Consider the following 23,114-nt stretch of genomic DNA (forward strand, 5'->3'; position numbering starts at 1 on the left):
CTTTCACAGAGGCAGAGGGAGAGGGTGCTGCGTGGTCTTGTCCCAGTGCTGCCCCTTCCGCAGAGGCAACCACAGAAGCAGCAGAGAGGGCCCGGTCCCAGTGCCACGCCTCCGCAGAGGCTGGATGGGGTGCGACCTGCTGTGCCTCAACCTCCCACAAACTCTCTCCGAGCCTACATGGCCCCAGATCGCCCCCCGCCCACCAGTGGGCGGGGGGCGGGGCCAGCACTAAGAAGCAAGGGCTAAGGGCTGGCAGCCATGGTGGCCGGCAGTGACACTAGCAGTGGGGTGATGGGGGTGGCACCTTCCCCTGATCAGCCTGGTAGCCTCCCGCAGAGGGAGGCCAGACTGTGGGAGCGGGCCTAAGCCGTCAGTAGTACATCCCTGAGGGCTCCTGGACTATGAGAGGGGTCAGGCCGGGCTGAGGGATCCTCCACCCAGTGCACAATTTTCATTTACCGGGCCTCTAGTTAAAAATAAGGCTTCTAATTTGTTTTTTACTAACTAACATAATAAATTCATAACATTTTGATGAGTTGTCCAACCTCTTCAGAAAGTAGTGGCATTCCAAGGAAATGAGCATATTTCACTACTACATTGCTAGGAAGGTCTGCATTCTCCCTATTTCAGACAGCATTGTGTAAAACCAGGATGTGGGAATTGGCCCATATTTCATTATCTTGTTAATTCAATGTTTTTTAAAAATATGGCCAGTAGACTATATGAAAGACTACACACAGATTACTGGCCTGTTGAATGAGATTTTCTCAGCACAGAGTCTAGGACTATACATCTTAATCAGTTTCCCAGGTGATTATTATGTAGGCTCAAGTTTAAAAACTATTGTGCCTAGCGGTGTGGCTCAGTGGTTGAGCATCTACCTATGAACCAGGAGGTCATAGTTTGATCCCCAGCCAGGGCACATGCCCCAGTTGTGGGCTCGGTCCCATGTGGGACATGCAGGAGAGAGTCAATCAATGATTCTCTCTCATCATTAATGTTTCTATCTCTCGCTCCCTCTCCCTTCCTCTCTGAAATCAATTAAAAAGACATTTAGAGATAAATTAAAAACAACTGCAAGTGAAGGTGTACATGACCTATTGTTAAGTTACATCTTCATAAACATATTCCTTTAAAGGGATGTATTTCAAAACAACTTTCTTTATCAAATAATGCCATTTTCTCATAACATAGTAATTATTCATTTTTCAGCAGCAATAATGTATGGAATCAATGGATACATACCAGAAGGGGAAGGGGGTTGAGGGAGGTAAAAAAAGGGTAAAGGGGGGATAAGTGGTGATGTGAGGAGACTTGACTTGGGGTGGTGAACACACAATACTATATACGGATGATGCATTATAGAATTGTACGTCTGAAACATATAATTTTATTAACCAATGTCACTCCAATAAATTCAGTAAATTAAAATATAAAATAAAAGTATCAAATTTTCTAATGCCTCACATACTTATTACATAGATGCCAATGGCATTGCAAAGTAGCCATGGCCAGATCACATACAATAAGAAGAATCATATTCTGGTAGTAAAATCACTATTAGATCAAGTTACTGATAAAATAGCCAATGGAAAAGAAATGGAATTTTTATTACTTCCCAATGATTGCACAGGAAGTAACTGTAATTTATATTCTTTCAAAATTTGAATATGAATTTGATTTTAAAAGGAAGCTGAACTGTGATTAAAAATCATATATTTTTTCCTGATCATATTTTCTTAACTTGTATGTCTAGAAGCCATATTTCAACCTTCATTTAATCTTTCCATGAACATTTCATAAGTGCAACATACCACATGTTAAATCTCAAGGAAACACATTCTCTGCCCTGTCTCACAACAGAGGCGATACATGCCTCTAAAGCTATTGAACGTGGTCACTGCTGTAATAGAGATGCACGCATGGTGTACTGAGCTATGAATTGTGACCAATTAATAAAAGGTGGTCTCTATAATGTAGAACAGTATGGCAAAATATGTTAAATACTATTATACATAATGTTAATATTTTAAAAACTGCCCATGATCCCACCATCTGACAACATCAGATAGTAAGTTTCCATTTTTAAAATACCTCGTTTTCTTATATAAACTACCAAAACTTTTAAAGTCTCAACTTTTTTTTAAATAATATTGGCATCTTTATTTATTTATTATTTTTTTTGTCCTAAGGGCTTTTTTTATTTTTATTTTATTTTTTTTACTTAAAGCTGTTTTTGGCAATATGAGTGATAACTTCACTCTCTCTTTTTTTAATTTTTATTTTATTTATTTATTTATTTATTTATTTATTTATTTATTTATTTTTTATTGCTTAAAGTATTAAGTCTCAACTTTTAACTATACACTGAGTGGCCAGATTATTATGACCACCTGACGTTTGTAGGCAAATTAGCTATAATTTCATGCTGAAGTTGCTAGAGGGCCAGACCATTATAAATAGGGAAGCAGGTTGTTTACCACGACAGAAGTGATTTTTTTCTGAAGATATGGGTAAACAACGTGATTTAACAGCCTTTGAACGTGGGATATATATTATTATGAGTGCCAGATTATTATGACCAGCTGACGTTTGTAGGCAAATCAGCCATACACTGCATCATATGGGATATGGAAGCTGAAGGCCTGTTCGAACACCTTTGCTGTCTGCAGTTACCAAGATAAAACGTCTCCAGTTCACACAAGGATTGGACAATCGAGCATTGGAAAAAAGTCATGTGGTCCGATGAATCACGTTTCCAGTTGCATCATGCAGATGGCAGAGTGAGAGTTTGGCGGAAACAGCATGAAAGCATACACCCCACATGCATGAGTACAACCCTTAAAGCTGGTGGGGGCAGTGTTATGCTTTGGGGCATGTTTTTCTTGGCATGATTTGGGCCCTTTAATTCATGTGGAATAATATCTGAGTAGCACAACATACCTAAGTATCATTGCTGATCAAGTTCATCCTATCATGTTGATGGTGTATCCCAATAGAGATGGCTTCTTCCAACAAGACAATGTGCCATGCCACGGTGCTCGTATTGTGCAGGAGTGGTTTCAAGAACATGAGGGAGACTTTACCTTGCTTAGGTGGCCCCCACAATCACCAGATCTCAATCCAATTGAGCATTTGTGGGACGAAGTTAAAAGAGCCATCAGGCAGCTGGTTCCACAACCATCAAATCTCACAGAACTGGACAGTGCTATTCATCAGGCATGGTGTCAGATTCCTCGCATCACCTTTCAACATCTCGTGGAGTCAATGCCAAGAAGAATCGCCTCAGTATTGAAGGCAAAAGGTGGCCCAATGAAGGTGGGGGTGGTCATAATAATCTAGCCACTCAGTGTAAAGTCCAATTATAACACTACAAGTGTAACTTAGATATTTTCCTAATCTATAGCCAATCTGTATTAAATGTAACTAAGCCACATGAATGATTTAATTAATCAACTATCTCTGGCAAAAAGTCCAATGATTAGATTCTCACTTGCACTAGTACAAAGAGGTCTTTAGTGAAATCAAATGATTTGTGCCCTAGGATACACGTATCACAAACTTTCCTTGGACAATTAATTTCTTTCCTCATGGTTCTATGAATCTATGGTTTGGGGTTAGTTTGAAGACACAGTTCCCAGCATTTTGTACAACTGCTCTAAGTCACTCAGAACCCCATTCCTGCTGAAGTGGGAGCTTTATACTCTAAGGCAGTAATTAGTTCAGTCAATTATCACTCACCCCTCCCACATTCTCCAATATCAAAACATCCATGAGAGCCATGTTTTTATTCAACTGAATACTTGGCAAGGACTAACCCAATGGCATCCTTTGTAGGGTTATAGTGTTGTTCTCTTAATGCATTCGATTTCAAAAATAGCAAGGAACATTTATTTTAGGATAATTAGAATCACTAACCTGTGCTGAACTCTTTTCAAGTTGTTGGACTAAATTATCCCAGCGCTGAGCAAAGCTGTCCAGTCGTGCTTCCATTTTTTGTGTTACTGATGTATTTTTCAATGTTGCAAGAAGATCTCGGTTAAGTGAGCGGAGTTTGTTCATGTTTTCCTTTTTATTTTCTACATCTGTTTTCAAAACCTTTTAAAAAAAGGAAGAACACAGAATAAGCCTAGGCTACATTTTACAAAACACCCCCGTTTACCTTGTTTTTACATGCATTTTCTGATTTGAAAAGAAAAGATTGTAATTGTGCCTCAAATGACCAAAGTAGAAAATTAAAATCCCAATAATCTTCCCAAGAAACTTGAAGTTAAAAAGATAAAAGTCAGATGTAGAAAAAGTATCCTTTCTTCAAAAGGCAAAAGAGCAATCAATATGTGGAAATTACTTTTTACATTTAACAAAATAGTGAATGGCATGCCTCTTGAATATAGTGAATTTACTTTTAATTTCTAGTAGAATTCAAGTGAAATATCACATTCCAGTAGTACCAAAGAGAAGATGTGCATGGCTAAAAGTCTTCCCATTCTGAAATGCTGTAATTATTTGGATAAATTTGCAATATTACTTATTTCTGAAATTTTTACATTTTTCATTATTTGAATATAAAACCTTTGTAATGAAGTTTACTGACAAATATTTTAGCATGCTATTCAATTAATTTTGGTTCTTTGAGTACAATTACCTTCTAAAACTAACTTTAGAGTTCATTAAGTAACTGAATATGCCACAAATCCTTTGGAATGACTTTGCATGTTTTCAAAATACATATGTATTTTATGAAATAATTATATACCATTCTTATTTCCAAACTCACTTCCTGTGAGTTTTGGAAGATTACACATGCCCTTTGGTTAATATGTAATTAATAAACAAAGTGGTGTGTGTGAAATCAGTAGATCAGGGCAGTTTATTCCTTCACTTTTCCCATCACTTTGGAAAATCTAATTTCCAGCCAAATATTAGTCCTTGATATAACTTGTAAACACAGAAGTACAGGAAAGAACAGGAAAAAATATTTTATGGACCTTTTACAATCCCCTCTTGTTGGTGGTAGCAAGAACAATGAACATAAATAAACTAAGCTGTGAGACCTGACATTTTAAAACAAACGCAAATTTATTTAAGAACGAACATTACATATGGTAAAGTGATTGTCATGAAACAGATGCACCAGTTAATTACTCATAAACTGAAGTAGTAATAGATAAATTTTATACCTTTATTTTGTTTAAATGATGTTAGCTTTCCTTCCATTACATTTAAGTGCATACTTGGACTAGTATTAAACCAACAATTTATGCTACCTGCCTAGAACTGAGGCCCAAATTCAAATTTCAGTGTAGAGTCTTCCAAGTCTTTATGGTGTCTCATTTTCCTTTTATTAACTTTTGGCATTTATTTATTTACTAGAGGCCTTGTGCACAGATTCGTGCACCAGTGGGGTCCCTCGGCCTGCCTGCGGGGATCTGGCCAAAACCAGCTGTCCAATATTCCCTGAGGGGTCTCAGAGTGTAATAGGTCACTCTGCAAAGTTGCTGTTGCTCGGCAGTTCCTGTGTTGGGCATCTACCCCCTGGTGGTCAGTGCGCATACTAGTTACTGGCCATTCAGCTGGTCCACGGTCGCTTAGGCTTTTCTATATATAGAAGATAGATTTATCCTCATTAGCATAGGATGTGCTTCGAGAGAGGAAGGGAGAGAGGCAGGGAGAAAGGGAGGGAAGAAGGGAGGGAGGTAGGCGGAAGGAGAGAGAGAAGAGAAAACATTGATCCCTTACCCCAACCAGGGCTTAAAGGGCAAGTCATGCATGTGCCTTGACTGGGAATCAAACCCACAACCTTTATGTTCACAAAATGATGCTCTAACCACCTGAGCCACTACAGCTGGGCAGCATGCAATTATTTTATTATAAGCCATCTCGAGTTGTTTTTGGAAAAAGCGTGATAGAAATATAAATACATTTAAAAATAGAAAGATGTAAATACAATCTTCTTTGGCCTTCTCAAGGTTTAAGGAATGATTTTAAATAACCATATGTGTAAGGCTAAGAGGTGCATCCATTATTTAAACTAAATATGTAATGAGTTGGAAACATTTCAGGTAAGAGTCTGAGTTATGTTTAAAGAACAGGAAACAATTTGCACTGGAAATTTATGGGTAACCTCATGTTACCTAAACAGGTTTTCATAGATGATCTATAAAACTAATTGGATACCCAAAGAGATTTAGTGACAAATGAAACTAAGCCTCCTGTGCTAACACATTAAACCAAATAAAGAAGCATTTGGCGAACATTACAATAATAAAGGGAAAAGTCACCATTAAATAGAATTCGGAAAAATACACTCATGGTAAAGTAAAAAGAGCATTATTATGCAACTGTGGAACTATCGAATCAATATAGTTATCTAAATCTATATAATAAAATTCCTGTACTAACAAAAGCTTCTATCTAGAACTGTGTGTTTTTTTATTAAAGGCGATGACAAGTTAGTTGTTATGCCTCAATATCTCCACTCTCTCTCTCTCTCTCTCTCTCTCTCTCTCTCTCTCCCTCTCTCTCCATAATCGCTCAGTTCCTGAAGGGGTGTCCTACCATGACCAAAAGAGGCAGAAGACAGGAAGTCCATGGTGGTTCCAGATACACTGGATTATAGTAATCAATTGCCTTCTCTGATCTATCCTTGGATATACATTCTTTTCAGCATGGATTTTATGTGGCCATGTTAAATATCTATGATTTAATTGCTATTAATTATTTGAGTAAAAAAAAAAGAGTCTGCTTATCAAAGCCTGATAATAGGACTTTGAGTACCAAAGAAACACAGAGTTCTACAAAACTCAGGAAGCATAAGGAAGTTCCAGAAAATTTGTACGCGGTCAGAAAGGATCTTAAAAGAAGGAAAATATTTCATTTTCACAGAAGCCAAGCACCTGTACCTACCTCCAAGGTAGGTAGGAAGGTACAGTCAATAAATCAGATCAGGCGAAGTAGAGATGGCAAGAGACAGCTAAGCTGCTCAAGAAGACCGAACAGGCAAGTTCTATCCCAGTGATGGCGAACCTTTTGAGCTAGGCGTGTCAGCATTTTGAAAAACCCTAACTTAACTCTGGTGCTGTGTCACATATAGAAATTTTTTGATATTTGCAACCCTAGTAAAACAAAGACTTATATTTTTGATATTTATTTTATATATTTAAATGCCATTTAACAAAGAAAAATCAACCAAAAAATGAGTTCGCGGGTCACCTCTGACACGCGTGTCATAGGTTCGCCATCACTGTTCTATCCGGTCAAGGTTAGATGATTTGAAGTGAGAAAAAAAAAATGTACACTTACAAAAGGCCCAGGAAGTCTTCAACCTGTTCTCATCAGAAGAGTAATGCTAAGACAATTTCTCTTACATAACAAAATTGACTTCTAAACCTATTTTATGTGCAGTTACTTATCAATATATGAGAAGCACTCAATTGATTCAAAGCACCTATTGTTATACTTAGGTAGATTGATCCATTGTGGAGATTCTCAACTTGAGGGAACATCAGAATCTCCTGGAGGGCTTGTTCCAATGCAGATTGCTGAGTACTATTGCCAGAGTTTCTGAGTCAGTAGGACTGAGTTGGGGCCTAAGAATTCGCATTTCTACCAAGTTCTCAGGTGATACTGAAGTAGCTAGTGTGGGGACCACATTGAGAACCATTGAGTCTTTCTGGATGAATTCTTTGAGGATGAGAACAGAAACTAAGATCAAGGTAGCAAGTCCTGGTAAAATAGCACCATCAGTGGGGACGTGCTGGGCTCCCAAAAGCATCCCTTCTGTGCCATTTGATCCCATAGGCACCTGAGAGTGTCCCAATTCCACAGGATTCCTGTAGCCCCTGCTCATCATACTCTGTTGGATCAAGCTTCCCAGAGTTGACCTTCCCTGGCAACCATGACCAGTCCTTCCCAGCATCTTGTACACATCCCCAGGAACATCTCTCTTGCATGTTTGGGCCTTCCCATGATAGCCTACATTTTCCTATCAGCTTAGAATTCCCCTCGTAAAGGGTACAGTTTCTTCTCTCCTTTTCTTTTTATCCTTTACAACAAATAAAACTTCGAGTTTTACCATAATAAAATAGACCTAAGCAACTTGGATAAAACTACAGATCTATAGGAAATGAAATACTTGTCTCCTCACCCCCCACCTCAAATAAAAAGTAGTATAAAATCCCATGGGTTAATAGTGATAATATTTCAAAACTAATTACATTGATTGTAAATAAAAGAGATTTTTTCGTACATGGTATCTATACTTAGGTATGTAGTAGGAACGAGTGGCAGATGGCACCTGTTTTGGGTCTCAGATTGTGACATATTTTAATGAACATTAAATTCTTATTCACTGCCTGAGTCAGCAGGGGAATTTTACCTCAAAGTCTATACCAGCTGTCAGGTTTTGTTAATTGGCTTAAACTATCAAATGTAAGAATTATCCATAACATATTTTCACTTTGCTCACAAGTAAGATGACATAATTTGAATTTTAATCATATTGGAAAACTATTGAGACTTTGCTAATAGAGCATTTTCATGGCCCTGAGGCAAATAAGTCTTTTATACACAAAAATGTCAATATAGTGACATATGACTGTTCAAAATGACATTTCTTGATTACTGTTAGTTTTTGTCAAGGAATCAAATGATATGACAAGTTTTGAAATGGTTTAGAAAGCCTGTACCTGAGTATTGATGTCTTAGTGCTCATTTTAACTCTGCTACTAATGTTCTATGACGCCTTATATAAATGCCATGTGTTTTTTCCTGGGCCTTAATTTCCTCTTCTGAAATAAACTTGTCTCTCTCCTCCTCTTCACGCCCAATGCTACTTTAGATTAGCTCTTCTAACTGGTCTCCTTACTACCAAAAGTCTTACTACTACAGAGTATTACAAAAATGCAAATATAATTGTTATCAAACTCTCAATGGCTTCCTATCAGCTGCAGAACAAAACTGCAAATATATCACTGATATTTTTGAATTCTGTTGATATATATATATATATTACTTTATAGAAACCTTTCTTTTTGTCATATAATCACTCAAGAAAACTTATATTCTTTGAGGAATGATTTCATATCAATAACAAGCTGGCTTGTAATAATCAGTAATAAAATAGTAAATCTATTTTAAATTAAAAGCCTAAAGATTAGTAATTATGCAACAAAAATGTATGGATACAAGTAAATATATTTAAAATGATACAAATTTAACAAGGAAAATTTATTTAAGAACAGCTTTTAAAGTAAATTATTTAATTACTGTGAAGTGTAATATATAATATCAATACAGAGACAGATTAATTTAGATAAAATTATGAAACATCCTATATAATAGAATGGTAATATGCAAATTGACCCTAACAGCAGAATGACCAGAACGACGGCTGGACCCAGTCTACACTGTACGTCGACTGACCACCTCTTGGACTCTTTCCCTGGCCGGCAGGCTTCGATCACCTGATGGCTACCCGCGGCAGGGGCGGGGCCAGAGAGTGGGAGGGAACAGCCGACCACTCAGTCCCTTCCCCCAGCTGTCAGGCACCAATCACCTGATGGCGAACAGGGAACTGAGGGTGGGTGGCAGCAGGGGGTGGGGCGGCTACAGGCAGCTGGGGACGATGGCCCTGATCACAGGCCAGGCCTAGGGACCATACCTGCACATGAATTTTGTGTGCCAGGCCTCTAGTCCTACATAATAATCCTACATAATAAAGAGGTAATATGCAAATTTACCATCACTCCAACACACAAGATGACCCCTCTATGCGGTCAAAGATGGTCGCCCCATGTGGACACAAGATGGCCACCACAGTTAGGAGGGACCAGGAGCGGGCAGTTGGGGGTGATCAGGCCAGCAGGGGAGGGCAGTGGGGGTGATCAGGCCAGCAGGGGAGGGCAGTTGGGGGGGACCAGGCCAGCAAGGGAGGACAGTTAGGGGAATCCGGGTTAACAGGGGAGCAGTTAGGAGTCGATCAGGCTGGCAGAGGAGTGGTTAGGGGGTGATCAAGCTGGCAGGCAGAAGCAGTTAGGGGCAATCAGGCAGGCAGGCAGGCGAGCGGTTGGGATCCAGCAGTCCTGGATTGTGAGAGGCACATTCCTCGAGGGGTTCCAAATTGGAGAGGGTGCAGGCTGGGCTGAGGGACACACACAAACACCTCCCATGCATGAATTTCATGCACCAGGCCTCTAGTTATTTATAATAGACCTTTGTTTTATATTAGAGTTGACATCAAGTTAGTACTTAATAGAACTGATCTATAACAAATCAAAAATAAATCCTAATTATGCAATATTTTACTTTAAAAATAAAGTTTCCAATTAGATTGGCCTCTTCTTTACTAGAAAATAGTAGGATTAATAGTGAAAGAGACGTTTTAGAGATCTTTTTAAATCCTGTAAAGTTCATCTCAAACTGAAAAATCTTAATGAAGACTTCCCTAATGGTCTTTGTTCTGCCAAAGTTCCCTTAGTTATCAAAACACAGGCACTTATAATCAGTGACATTGGTTTGTTTTAATATTTTTTCCTTGCTTCCCAAACTAGGGTAAAAACTTTTTATATGTGAGGATAATCATCTCTTGTACTTCTGATATTTCCCAGAGAACTACTGAAGTGTATTATTTTAGACATATTCTGAGTACCTTTTAGGTTACTTTTTTAATTTTAAAGAAAATTAGGGAGCCCTGGCTAGTTTTGATCAGTGAATAGAGCGTCAGCCTGTGGACTGAAGGGTCCCAGGTTCAATTCTGGTCAAGGGCACGTGCCTAGGTTGCGGGCTTAATCCCCAGTAGGGGACGTGCAGGAGGCAGCCAATCAATGATTCTCTCTAATCATTGATGTTTCTGTCTCTCTTTCCCTCTCCCTTCCTCTCTGAAATCAATAAAGCTATATTTAAAAAAAAGAAAATTAGAGAGAAAGGGAGGGAGGGAGGGAGGTAGAGCGGGAAGGAGAGAGAGAGACAGAGAGACAGAGAGACAGAGAGAGAGAGAGAGAGATATTGTTCCACTTATTTATGCATTCATTGGTTGACTCTTGTATATGCCCTGACTGGGGATCAAACCCACCAACTTGGCATATTGGGATAACGCTCTAACTAAAGTCTTATTTCAGGTGTGCTATATTTTTTCAAGAGTGTAATTTTGATTTAGAAAACAAGATTGAAAATCTACCTATATCTTATGGAATTAATGTTTATATCCCTACAAAATTCATATGTTGAAGGCCTAACTCCCCAATATGACAATATTAGGAGGTGGGCTTTTGGGAGGTAATTAGGCTTAGTTGAGGTCATGAGAGTAGAGCCCCCATGATGGGATTAGTACCCTTTTAAAAAGGGAAGAGACACCTCCATTTCTACCAGGTGAGGATACAGCAAAAAGGTGCTGTCTGGAAGCCAGGAAAAGGGCCTCAACAAGAGGCCAGAACCTTGATCTTGTATTTCCCAGCTTCCAGAACTATGCAATATAAATGTCTGTTGTCTAAGCCACCCAGTCTATGATATTTTGTTAGCTTTTCCTATTTTAATTAAGAAAAGTAACTACATATATGATATAGTTAAACAGACTGATCTAAGAAAGAACAATGAACATTTGGTTTAGGATAGGAAGAATGGAAGGATGAAATAATGGTGTTCATGTAAACTACTGGGATTTTTAAAAACACGACTGAAAGATAAAAAATACATACGGCCAGCTTTTGAAGACTTGATAACTTTTCACTTTGATCCTTAAAGCCACTTGTGTGAAGCTTGCTCACTGCATCTTCTTTTTCTGAAAGCCATGTACTAAAAAGGCACTGAAGGAAATTAAATAATTCCCAAAAAGAAAACAAATAATTATTAAAGTAGATTATCACATTTTTTTCATTTATTCATTTAACATTTTCCATGTCTTTCACTGATACATTTTCCCACATGACTCACCTGTTCTTCAGTAAAACGCTGCCATTTTAGAAGTATGTCTTGTAAAAGAGCCCAGCGATCTTCTGTCCACCTACAGATGTTTGCCCATCGATCTCCCAGTACCTGGGAAGAGACAACCCACCACAATGTCATCAAACAATTAACTGTTAACTGAATTCCATTCAAAATGGCATAATGATTTAAGTATCTAATTTTGAGCCTCCAATACTAGCATATACTAGGAGTTGCAAAGAACACCCTCCCTGCTTCTGCTTATGATCGATAAACACTGCTCCTTTAGCTTGTCTTTGATTATTTCACTCTTTCACCTTACATTGAAAAGCAAAGATACTTACAAGAAATCTGAAGCCATTATCATACCACTGTTTGAAGTGTCTCCACAGTAAATGTATGACAGCAAAGTCATAAATATAGAAGTAAAGTGCATTTTGCATTGATAGTATGACAATGTGTTATTTTCTTAGGTCAGAAAATACACCCCAAAGAATAAAACTCTATTACTCTATTAAATGGATTCCTAAGACTACCCTTATTTGAAGTGATCCTGTATAATTAGTGTTATTTATATATTGATTGGAGAAGAAAATCATTAGTAACAAATTATATACACACGTGCATTTTTTAAACGCTCTGGATTATTGTTATAAACTATTAAAAATGACTATATCTCCAAACTAGTCTAGCGATAAAATTGTAATATTGTCTGAGTAATAACTGCCAGTTCTTTAGCATGTCACAAATGTCTTTGTGCACACTCTATTTTAATATGTAACAAAAAACAAGTACCAATGGCTTTTACATAATTAAATATATATAATGCTTTCTGCACAAAGGAAGTGTTTTATGACCAAAAAAAAATGTATCATTTATTTCAACTCCATTATGATGCACTTTAGAGACTAAAATTTCAACTCTTTTGACTTTCTTCATAAATAACAGAATTATTTTCACATACCTATTGGATCTTTAAATCTACACTGATGGTAATTAGATGTAACACAGTGATCATTTTGTAGTGTATACAAAGATCAAATTATTATGTTGTATAACTAAAAATAATATAATGGTATATACCAATCCTACCTTAATAAAAATACTAAAATTAAATGTCTTTATACAATAAAAAAAACGAAGTATCTCAAAACATGGACAGGTTTTATTTTATATAGAATTAGAGCTAGAAGAAAAACATTTGTTACTTATACATTTTTACAAATATATTTGGCCTCTAAGATAAGCCTCATCATAATTTCTACATTACTTGATGCTACATGTTTGGACTGATTCACCTAGAAGATATTAATATATTATTCAAATAATACAATATAATTAGCATCAGGACAAAATCCACCTATTCCTAGGTGGCTTTGAAACCCCTAATTTTTCAAAAATTTGTTTAATCTACCACCTTTTTTTAAGTATTACATATATCTCCTTTTTCCCCTATGGACCTCTCCCCAGCCAATCCCACCCCCCCAGCACATGCCCTCCCCCCTCCCCCTAGTGTATGTGTCCACTGGTTATGCTTATATGCATGCATACAAGTCCTTTGGTTGATCTCTTACCCTCACCCCACCCTCCCATGCCCTCCCTCTGAGGTTTGACAGTCGGTTCAATGCTTCTCTGTCTCTGGATCTATTTTTGTTCATCAGTTTATGTTGTTCATTATAATCCACAAATGAGTGAGATCATGTGATATTTATCTTTCTCTGACTGGCTTATTTTGCTTAGCATAATGCTCTCCATGTCCATCCATGCTGGTGGGAATGGAAAGAGTTCTTTCTTTTTTAAAGCAGCGTAGTATTCCATTGTGTAGATGCACCACTGTTTTGTAATCCACTCATCTGCTGATGGGCACTTAGGCTGTTTCCAAATCTTAGCTATGGTAAATTGTGCTGCTATGAACATAGGGGTGCATATATCCTTTCTGATTGGTGTTTCTGATTTCTTGGGATATATTCCTAGAAGTGGGATTACTGGGTCAAATGGAAGTTCCATTTTTAATTTTTTGAGGAAACTTCATACTGTTTTCCACAGTGGCTGCACCAGTCTGCATTCCCACCAGCAGTGCATGAGGGTTCCTTTTTCTTTACATCCTCACCAGCACTTGTCATTTGTTCATTTGTTGATGATAGCCATTCTGACAGGTGTGAGATGGTACCTCACTGTCATTTTGATTTGCATCTCTCGGATGATTAGTGACTTTGAACATGTTTTCATGTCTCTTGGCCTTCTGTATGTCCACTTTTGAAAAGTGTCTAATTAGGACATTTGCCCATTTTTTTATTGAATTGTTTATGTTCCTTTTGTTAAGATGTATGTGTTCCCTATAAATTTTGGAGATTAGGCCCTTATCAGATATAACATTGGCAAATATGTTCTCCCATGCAGTGGGCTTTCTTGTTGTTTTGTTGATGGTTTCTTTTGCTGTGCAGAAACTTTTTATTTTGATGTAGTCTCATTTATTTTCTCCTTAGTTTCCACTGCCCTAGGAGCTGTATCGGTAAAGATATTGCTATGACACATATCTGATATTTTGCTGCCTATGAATTCTCATAAGATGTTTATGGTTTCGTCTTACGTTTATGTCCTTTAACCATTTTTACTTTATTTTTGTGTATGGTGTAAGCTGGTGGTCTAGTTTCTTTTTTCTTTTTTTTTGCATGTATCTGTCCAATTTTCCCAACACCATTTATTGAAGAGACCGTCTTGACTTCATTGTACGCTCTTGCCTCCTTTGTTAAATATTAATTTAATCACTTGGGTTGATTTCTGGGTTCTCTGTTCAGTTCCATTGGTCTATATGTCTGTTTTTGTGCTAGTACCAGGCGGCTTTGAGAACAGTGGCTTTGTAATATAGCTTGATATCTGGTATTGTGATCCCTCCAATTTTGTTTTTCTTTCTCAGGATCGCTGTGGCTAAACGGGGTCTTTTTTTTTCAATATGAGTTTTTGGAGAGATTGTTCTTGGTCTGTGAAATATGCTGTTGGTATTTTAATGGGGATTGCATTGAATCTATAGATTGCTTTGGGTAGTATGGACATTTTAATGATGTTGATTCTACCAATCCATGAACACGGTATATTCTTCCATTTGTCTATGTCTTCCTCTATTTCTTTTTTCACTGTTTTCCAAGTACAGGTCTTTTACCTCCTTAGTTAAGTTTATTCTTAGGTATCTTAATTTTTTTGTTGCAATGGTAAATGGGATTGGTTTTTTAGTTTGTCTTTCTGTGAGTTCATTATTGGTATATAAAAAGCCATAGATTTCTGGATGTTAATTTTGTATCCTACTACATTGCCAAATTCATTTATTAAGTCCAGTAGTTTTTTGATGGAGTCTTTAGGGTTTTCTATGTACAATATAATGTCATCTGCGAATAATGACAGTTTTATTTCTTTTCCCATTTGGATGCCTTTTATTTCTTCTTCTTGTCTGATCACTATGGCTAATCTACCATCTTTTCAAAAAGGGAGTTCTGCAAATGAGTAAAGAGTACGTAATGGACATTTTACTACATCGTAAAATGATCATGTACTCATGCAGTTCATTCACAGTAAGTTTTCAGGGTTTTTTTTTTCAGAAATGTGAAAATGTTATTGCTTTCAGCATAATGTAACTGATTTTCATATTTTTTATAATTTCACTCTCTACTCTACTCTACTCTTTTTCAAATATATTAGTTTATGAAAGAAGCCATAGCACTGAAATAGTGATGCAAGATATCCACAGCAAATGCACTATCATAAATCAATCAATTCGGCAATATTAGCCATTTAATTATTACAAGCTGGTAGTTGGGATTTTTTTCTAAAATGTTTTAGAAGTTCTTTTAGTGAACTCCTAGTGGTCATGTCAGTATGCATCAGGTAAAATGGCATTTAATATATCTATTAATGGATTACTTGTGAAAAAATTAACTTCAAATAGAGAAAATCTTACCCCTTAGACATGAAGTATGCCATCTGTCTTATTTGAGATGTAATATAAAAGGGAAAATTGCAGCCCTTCACAATCTCAGTGGAGGTGGGAGTTAAAGGGAAAGGAATAAACTCAAACTGTAGTATCAATTTCATCAATGAAAGAAAATGAACTGACACTTCCAAGTAGATATAGCAGCCATTTTCTCATACTATAAGACACACAAATGCAGTATCCACTTAAATAGCATCTTAGGTTTGTAATCTTATAAATGGATGCTTACAATTATTTATTTGTGGAGAATACCCTATAAAACAAATCCCAAAATGACATCCATATACTAAATTGCTCAAGAATATTAAATTTAGTCCAGCTAAATTCAGTGGTTGTGCATCGACCCAGGAACCAAGAGGTCACCAGTTCCATTCCCAGTCAGGGCACATGCTGGGTTATAGGATCAGTCCCCAGTAGAGGGTGTGCAGAAGGCAGCTGATCAATGAATCTCTCTGATCATTGATGTTTCTCTCTCTCCCTTTCAATCTCTGAAATCAATAAAAATATTTTTAAAAGAATATTAAATTTGTAGAAATTCCAAAATGTATTAATATGATATATTTTACATTATGTGTTTTTTTCACTATATGAATCAGTCACACAAAACTAATAATAAATATTCTTTTAGGTACATAGTTAATATAGTTTAGACAACTATTTTAAGAATCTTATTAAGTATCCTTTGTCTTCAAATAATTATAATAGATAATTTTAATAATTCATTAAGCAGGTATATTATTCAGTCAGTATTTAATTTAAGTTACAGTAAATGGTAGCCTCTACCTCATTTATTTGTCAATCATGATTTTATTTTAACAACAAATATTAACTGAACACATACTATATGCCCCAATTTAACAAAATAGAAGTGTAATAGACGGAACTGCATGTCCCCCTAAAATTCATATGTTGAAGCACTGTCCCCTATAATCCAGAATGTGACTCTTTTGGGAGATAGGGCCTTTAAATATAGCTTTTTTAAGATAAAATGAGGGGAGAGTGACTTCAGAAGAATGGCACACCTTTTCTTCTCCCCCTGAAATTTCAACAAGTTAACCAACTATAATTCAACAAAGAAATCTCTCCTCAACACAGACGCAACCTGAGAGATCTGCACATTGAAATACCTAAAGGTGGGCAACCAGGAATAAATAGGATGATAAGAAGGGAGGAAAGCACAGACAGCCTGTAAACACAGTCCTGTAGCCAAGAGTTAATGGCTCCGCTGGCCATAAGAGGGGAGAAATCCAGCAGTAGCAGGTGCTTCCTTCAGCCAGGAGGAACAGAGATCTTTGGGGGACAGTCTAGCAGGGTGAGCAGAGTGGAGCAAACAGTGACTGAGTCAGAAGACATCTGAAAGAGCATGGAATTCTGCTCTGTGGCTTTCTACTGTTGGTCTGGGTGGTGGTGCTCAGACAAAGAAAAAGAACCACAAAGCCATACTGCTACTTGGACTCTCAAAATTCACCTCCTGTTGCCCTTGGAGTCGGGTCCAGGAACATATTATCTGTAAACCAAGAGCTGTTGCAGTAGAACTGATGTTTCCCTCTGTGACTTATCCCCAGGAGGGATGCTTAGAGTAGGACCCCGTGGAGGTCAGGGGTTACCATTACTGTGATGGCTAAACAAACCCCATCTCCAAGCAGCACAGCTGTACTGTCTTATGGAAGACTCAAAGGTTCCAGAATGGGAGTCCACAGAGGTAACAAATCTTGCAATTCTTCACCATCTACTGGAAAATAGTAGAAAGAACTATTTATCTCTGGTTACTCAGAGATAAATGAGTAACCAAAGGAAGACCACAAATACCACTAAGCACCGTAACAAGGATGACAGAAAGAAAATAAAAAAATCACAAGAAAGCTAGTTGGAACAAATGGAAATATGTGATATAAATGACAGAGATTTCATGAAAATACTCAATGAGATGCAAGAAAATAACAACAGGCAATCCAGTGCAATCAGAAAACAAATCAATGAATAAAATGAGTACCTTACCAAAACGACTAAAACTTTAAAAAAGAACCAATTAGAAATCCTGGAAATGAGAACCAACCAGATAAAGGAAAGAACTAGTGATATTGAAGATAGTAATGAAGAAGTGATGTAGAGGGAAGGAGAAGAGAGACTGGAGCATAAATAAAAGTGAAAAAACACTATGAGACCTATCTTATTGCATCAGAAAAGGCAATATTAGAATCATGGGCATTGCGGAGGAGGAAGAGAGGGAGCATGGAATGGAGAGTCTATTCAAACAAATATTTGATGTGAATTTTCCAAATCTATGGAAAGAACTAGATCTTCAAATCCAAGAAGTAAACTGAACATCTAGTTAACTCAATCCAAAGAGGCCCTCTCCAAGGCACTAGGTATTAAAGCTGTAAAAAATTAATGACTAAGAAAAAATTCTCCAAGTAGCCAGGGAAAAGAAGGAAATGATCCACAAAGGAAAACACACCAGGATTTCATCCGACTTCTCAACAGAAACTCTACAAGCCAAAACAGAGTGGAACCAAATACCCAAACGTCTGAAAAAGAGAAATTACCAGCCTCAAATAATATATCCAGCAAAAATATCATTTAAATATGAAGGAGAAATAAAGAAGTTCCCAGACATACAGAAGCTGAGGGGGTTTATCACCAGAAAACATCCATTGCAAGAAATACTCAAGGGAGTTATTCTACCTAAAACAAAGAACATAAGGTCACAACACTATGAGTAAAATCACAAAAAATATCTTATAGCACAAACAGGGAAAATTTGTGACAACAAAAACATAAAAGAGAAAAGGGGATAGGTCTGAACTGGCAAAGGAAGATGAGGATCAGATGTACACAAAAGAAAAAAAAGTCAACTATGCTGTGGTAAAAAAGAAGGAATTCTTACCATTTGCAACAGCATGGATGGAACTAGAGAGCATTATGCTAAGCGAAATAAGCAAGTCAGAGAAAGATAAATATCACATGATCTCACTCATTTGTGGAATATAATGAACAACATAAACTGATGAACAAAAACAGATCCAGAGACAGAGAAGCATGGATGAGACCGTCAAACCTCAGAGGGAAGCTAGGGGAGGGAGGGGTAAGGGGGAGAGATCAACCAAAGGACTTGTACACATGCATATAAGCATAACCAATGGACACAGACACCAGGGGGGTGAGGGCATGAGTGGGAGTGGTGGAGGGGCAATGGGGGGATAAGGACACATATGTAACAACTTAATCAATAAAGAAAAAATAAATTAAATTTAAAAAGAGTATATATACAACTTCATTTTTTATAAACCTAATGGAAACCACACACAAAAATCCCCAAACCAGGACACATAGCTTAAAAAAATAGGAAAGAAGTATGGAATAACACCAAACAAATCAATGGACAGAAACATAAAGGAAAAGAACCAATGGAGGCACATACAGAACAGAAAATAAAAGATAAAATGGCTATAGGAAATCTTCATACATCAATAATTACTCTAAATATAAACAGTCTGGAATCACCAATCAAGAAGCATAGAGTGGCAGAGATGATATAAAAAGCCAAAACAAATAATGTGAAAGCCCTATATACTGAAAATTAAAAAGCATTATTAAAAGATATTGGCAAGACACAACAAAATGGAAAAATATCCCATGCTCATGGATTGGAAGAATCAACATAGTTAAAATGGCCATATTACCCAAAGCAATATACAGATTTAATTCAAATCCCATAACAATCCCAATGTCATTTTTTTTAAGAAATAGAATGAGAGATCATCAGATCTGTATGGAACCACAAAAGATCCCAAATAGCCAAAGCAATCCTGACAAAAAAGAACTAAGCTACAGGTATCACACTACCTGACTTCAAATTATACTACAGAGCTATGATAATCAAAACAGCATGGTATTGGCAGAGAAACAGACACATTGATAAATAGAACAGAATAGAGAGCCCAGCTATAAAATCACATTAATATAGACAGATAAATTTTTTGTTTGTTTTTCTTTTTTTTCACATTAATTTTTTTAATTGTCTAAAGTTTTACATATGTCTTATTTTACCCCAACTGACACCCCTCCCAGCCATTCCCACCCCGGGCAAGCCCCTACAGCCCCAATGTCTGTGTCCATTGGTTATGCTAATATGCATGCATACAGGTCCTTTGGTTGCTCTCAAAGGACCCAGAAACACACAACGGAGTACAGACAGTTCCTTCAAAAATGGTGCTGGGAAAACTGGAAAGCCACATGCAACGAATGAAACTGGATTACCGTTTGTCCCCATGTATAAAAATTAATTCAAAATGGATCAAAGACCTAAATATAAGACCCAAAACAATAGGATACATAGAAGAAAATATAGGTACCAAACTTATGGACCTTGGTTATAGAGAACATTTTATGAACTTGACCCCAAAGGCAAGTGATGTAAAGGCAAAAATAAATGAATGGCACTACATCAAAGTAAAAAGATTGTGCAGAGCAAAATAAACTGACAACAAAGCAAAGAGGCAGCCAACCAGTTGGGAGATGATATTTGCAAATAGTAGCTCTGACAAAGGTTTAATTTCCAAAGTATATCAAGAACTCATAAAACTCAACAACAAACAAGCAAACAAACAACCCAATCAAAAAGTGGGCAGAGGACCTGAAAATACACCTCTTTCAAGTAGACATATGAACAGATATATGAATAGATATTCCACCTACTGACAATTAGGGAAATGCTAATCAAAACTACAATGAGATACCATCTCACACCTATTAGAGTGGCTATTATCAATAATACAAGCAAGGAAAGGAGTTGGAGAGGTGGTGGAAAAAAGGGAACCCTCATCCGCTGCTGGTGAGAATGTAAACTGGTATAACCACTATGGGAAGCAGTCTGATGATGGCTCTAAAATATCAGAATAGAATATGTATTCTCAAAGACATATGTACCCCAATTTTCACTGCAGCAGTATTCATGGTGGCCAAGATATGGAAACAACCAAAGTGTCCAACGATAGAGGACTGAATAAAGAAGATGTGATATATATCCACTACGGAATACTACTCAGTCATAAGAAAGGATGAAATATTGCCCTAACTGGTTTAGCTCAGTGGATAAAGCGTCGGCCTGCGGACTGAAAGGCCCCAGGTTTGATTCTGGTCAAGGGCATGTACCTTGGTTGCGGGCACATCCCCAGGAGGGGGTGTGCAGGAGGCAGCTGATGAATGTTTCTCTCTCATCAATGTTTCTAACTCTCTATCCTTCTCCCTTCCTCTCTGTAAAAAATCAATAAAAAATATTTTTAAGAAAAGAAAGGATGAAATAGCACCATTTGCAACAACATGGATGGACCTTGAGAACATTATGCTAAGTAAAATAAGTCAGTTAGAAAAAGCTAAGAACTATATTATTTCACTCGTATGTGGGATACAAACTGAAACTCATTAGCACAAATAGCAGTGTGGTTATTGCCAGAGCAAAGGGGTTGGGGGGAGAAGGGGACCCTAATATAAGGTGACAGGAGAAGATTTGACTTTGGGTGGTGGGTACACGGTGCAATATACAGATCTGGTAACATAAAAACCCACACCTGAAACCTATTTGTTCATGTTGACCAATGTCACCGCAATCAATTTAATAATTATGTTTTAAAAAGATAAAATGAGACTGTCAGGGTGGGCTCTAATCTAACCTAACAGGTATCCTTTTAAGAAGAAGGAATTTGGACACACAGAAAGACCATGGGGATGTGTTTGCACAGAGTAGAGACCAGGTGAGGGAACTGCAAGAAGATAGCGATCTGCGAGCAAAGGAGAGAGGCCTCAGAAGAAACCAAACCTGCTGATACCTTGAACTTGGACTTGTAGCCTCCAGAACTGTGGAAAAATAAATTCTGTTGTTTAAGCCACCAATCTTTGGTATTTTGGTATGGTATTTTGAATGACTAAATACAAAATACATATTTAAGAGAGGCTGATTTCATGGCATTACAAAATATCTGACTTAACTAAAACTGTTATAAGTAAAGATATAGTTACAGTGGGGAAATTTTAGGGAATACATTTCAATTATCAGAGTAAAATTAATTGAATTTGTTAAAATAGAGTAGTTTTTTCATCTTAATTGTGATTTAATGTTACTCAACTTCCCAAAAACAAATACATTATCACTTTACAATATTATTTTATGTGGGGAAGATAAAAGTGTCTAGAGCCAGACAACTTGGATTCAAGTCTTAGTTTGGGCAATTGCTTAAATTACTAATATGCTTATGTCTTTAGAAATTACAAGCATATTTTAAATACATGCTTTCCTTATAATAATTCTGGCAATTCTTTGAGGGACTGAGATTATTATCCACAAACATCCCAGTGAAATCAAGTGAATTTTTTCAGGAAAGTTATAGCTAAATTATTTATTCTTTCTCAAAGAAAATAAACATACTAGCCCATAAAAGTCACTACAAATATTACATAAGATTATGTATTAGAAAGCAGTTTTAATTTGAACGGACTTATATAGATGTTGGTGGTTATTTACATTTTGCTTGATTATAGTATTTATGTCAAATCTTTCAAGAAATACCAAAGGTCATATATTTTATTCTACAAAGGTACTTATTAAATCTTTACAAATAGATGTTTAAACCTAAAGTATATTCTTTTTTAAAGATTTCCAACACACGAGAACATATATCTTTTAGTAACACATTCCACTGCTTAAACCTATCTTCCTCTCATAAAACTTTCAATTAACTGAATCTAAGTCACTTCTGTTATAATGTGGCCATGGTGCTTTTTACTAATCTCAGTAAGATTAGATAAGTGAATCAGAAATTGCTTGCTTATCAGCTTTACATGTCTACCCACAGGTAGATTTTTGTAATGCCATATGCAGTATAAATAGGTGTGCATAGTGCTTGAAGTTAATGAATTGATTTGTTTATTATTTAGAAATACAGGCCCTAATTTGAATTACACAGGATGGAGCTAAGCAATTGGAAGGATGCAACCAAACTGTTACATAAGTATAAGGTATTGAATTGAATGGGATTGTGAGGAAGCTAAAAACTTTTTAAAAGAATCACTACATGAGGATTAGAAACCTCTTCCTTAGAGAAAAACATCAGTGTTTCCTTGAGTTTCTATTTAAGTATATTAATCCCTTGAACATTTAAAAAGAATGCATATTTTTAAAGCTAGGTAAGCAACAACACAAATCAAAATGAGC

The 23,114-nt window shown here is 36.8% G+C and overlaps 1 protein-coding gene across 1 annotated transcript in view; it reads right to left on the bottom strand.

The window, feature by feature from the left end:
* The window catches only part of DMD (dystrophin), a 2,279,750-nt gene that overhangs the window by 1,478,055 nt on the left and 778,581 nt on the right, over window positions 1–23,114 (bottom strand). Inside the window, exons 14-16 of the mRNA XM_023751347.1 lie at window positions 11,929–12,030; window positions 11,694–11,801; window positions 3,919–4,098 (exon numbers count right to left, since the gene is read on the bottom strand). Of these exons, the coding sequence (XP_023607115.1) occupies window positions 3,919–4,098; window positions 11,694–11,801; window positions 11,929–12,030 (390 nt within the window). The remainder of the gene's footprint in view (window positions 1–3,918; window positions 4,099–11,693; window positions 11,802–11,928; window positions 12,031–23,114) is intronic.

This window comes from Myotis lucifugus, unplaced genomic scaffold, assembly GCF_000147115.1.
Source record: "Myotis lucifugus unplaced genomic scaffold, Myoluc2.0 scaffold_20, whole genome shotgun sequence".
NCBI lineage: Eukaryota > Metazoa > Chordata > Mammalia > Chiroptera > Vespertilionidae > Myotis > Myotis lucifugus.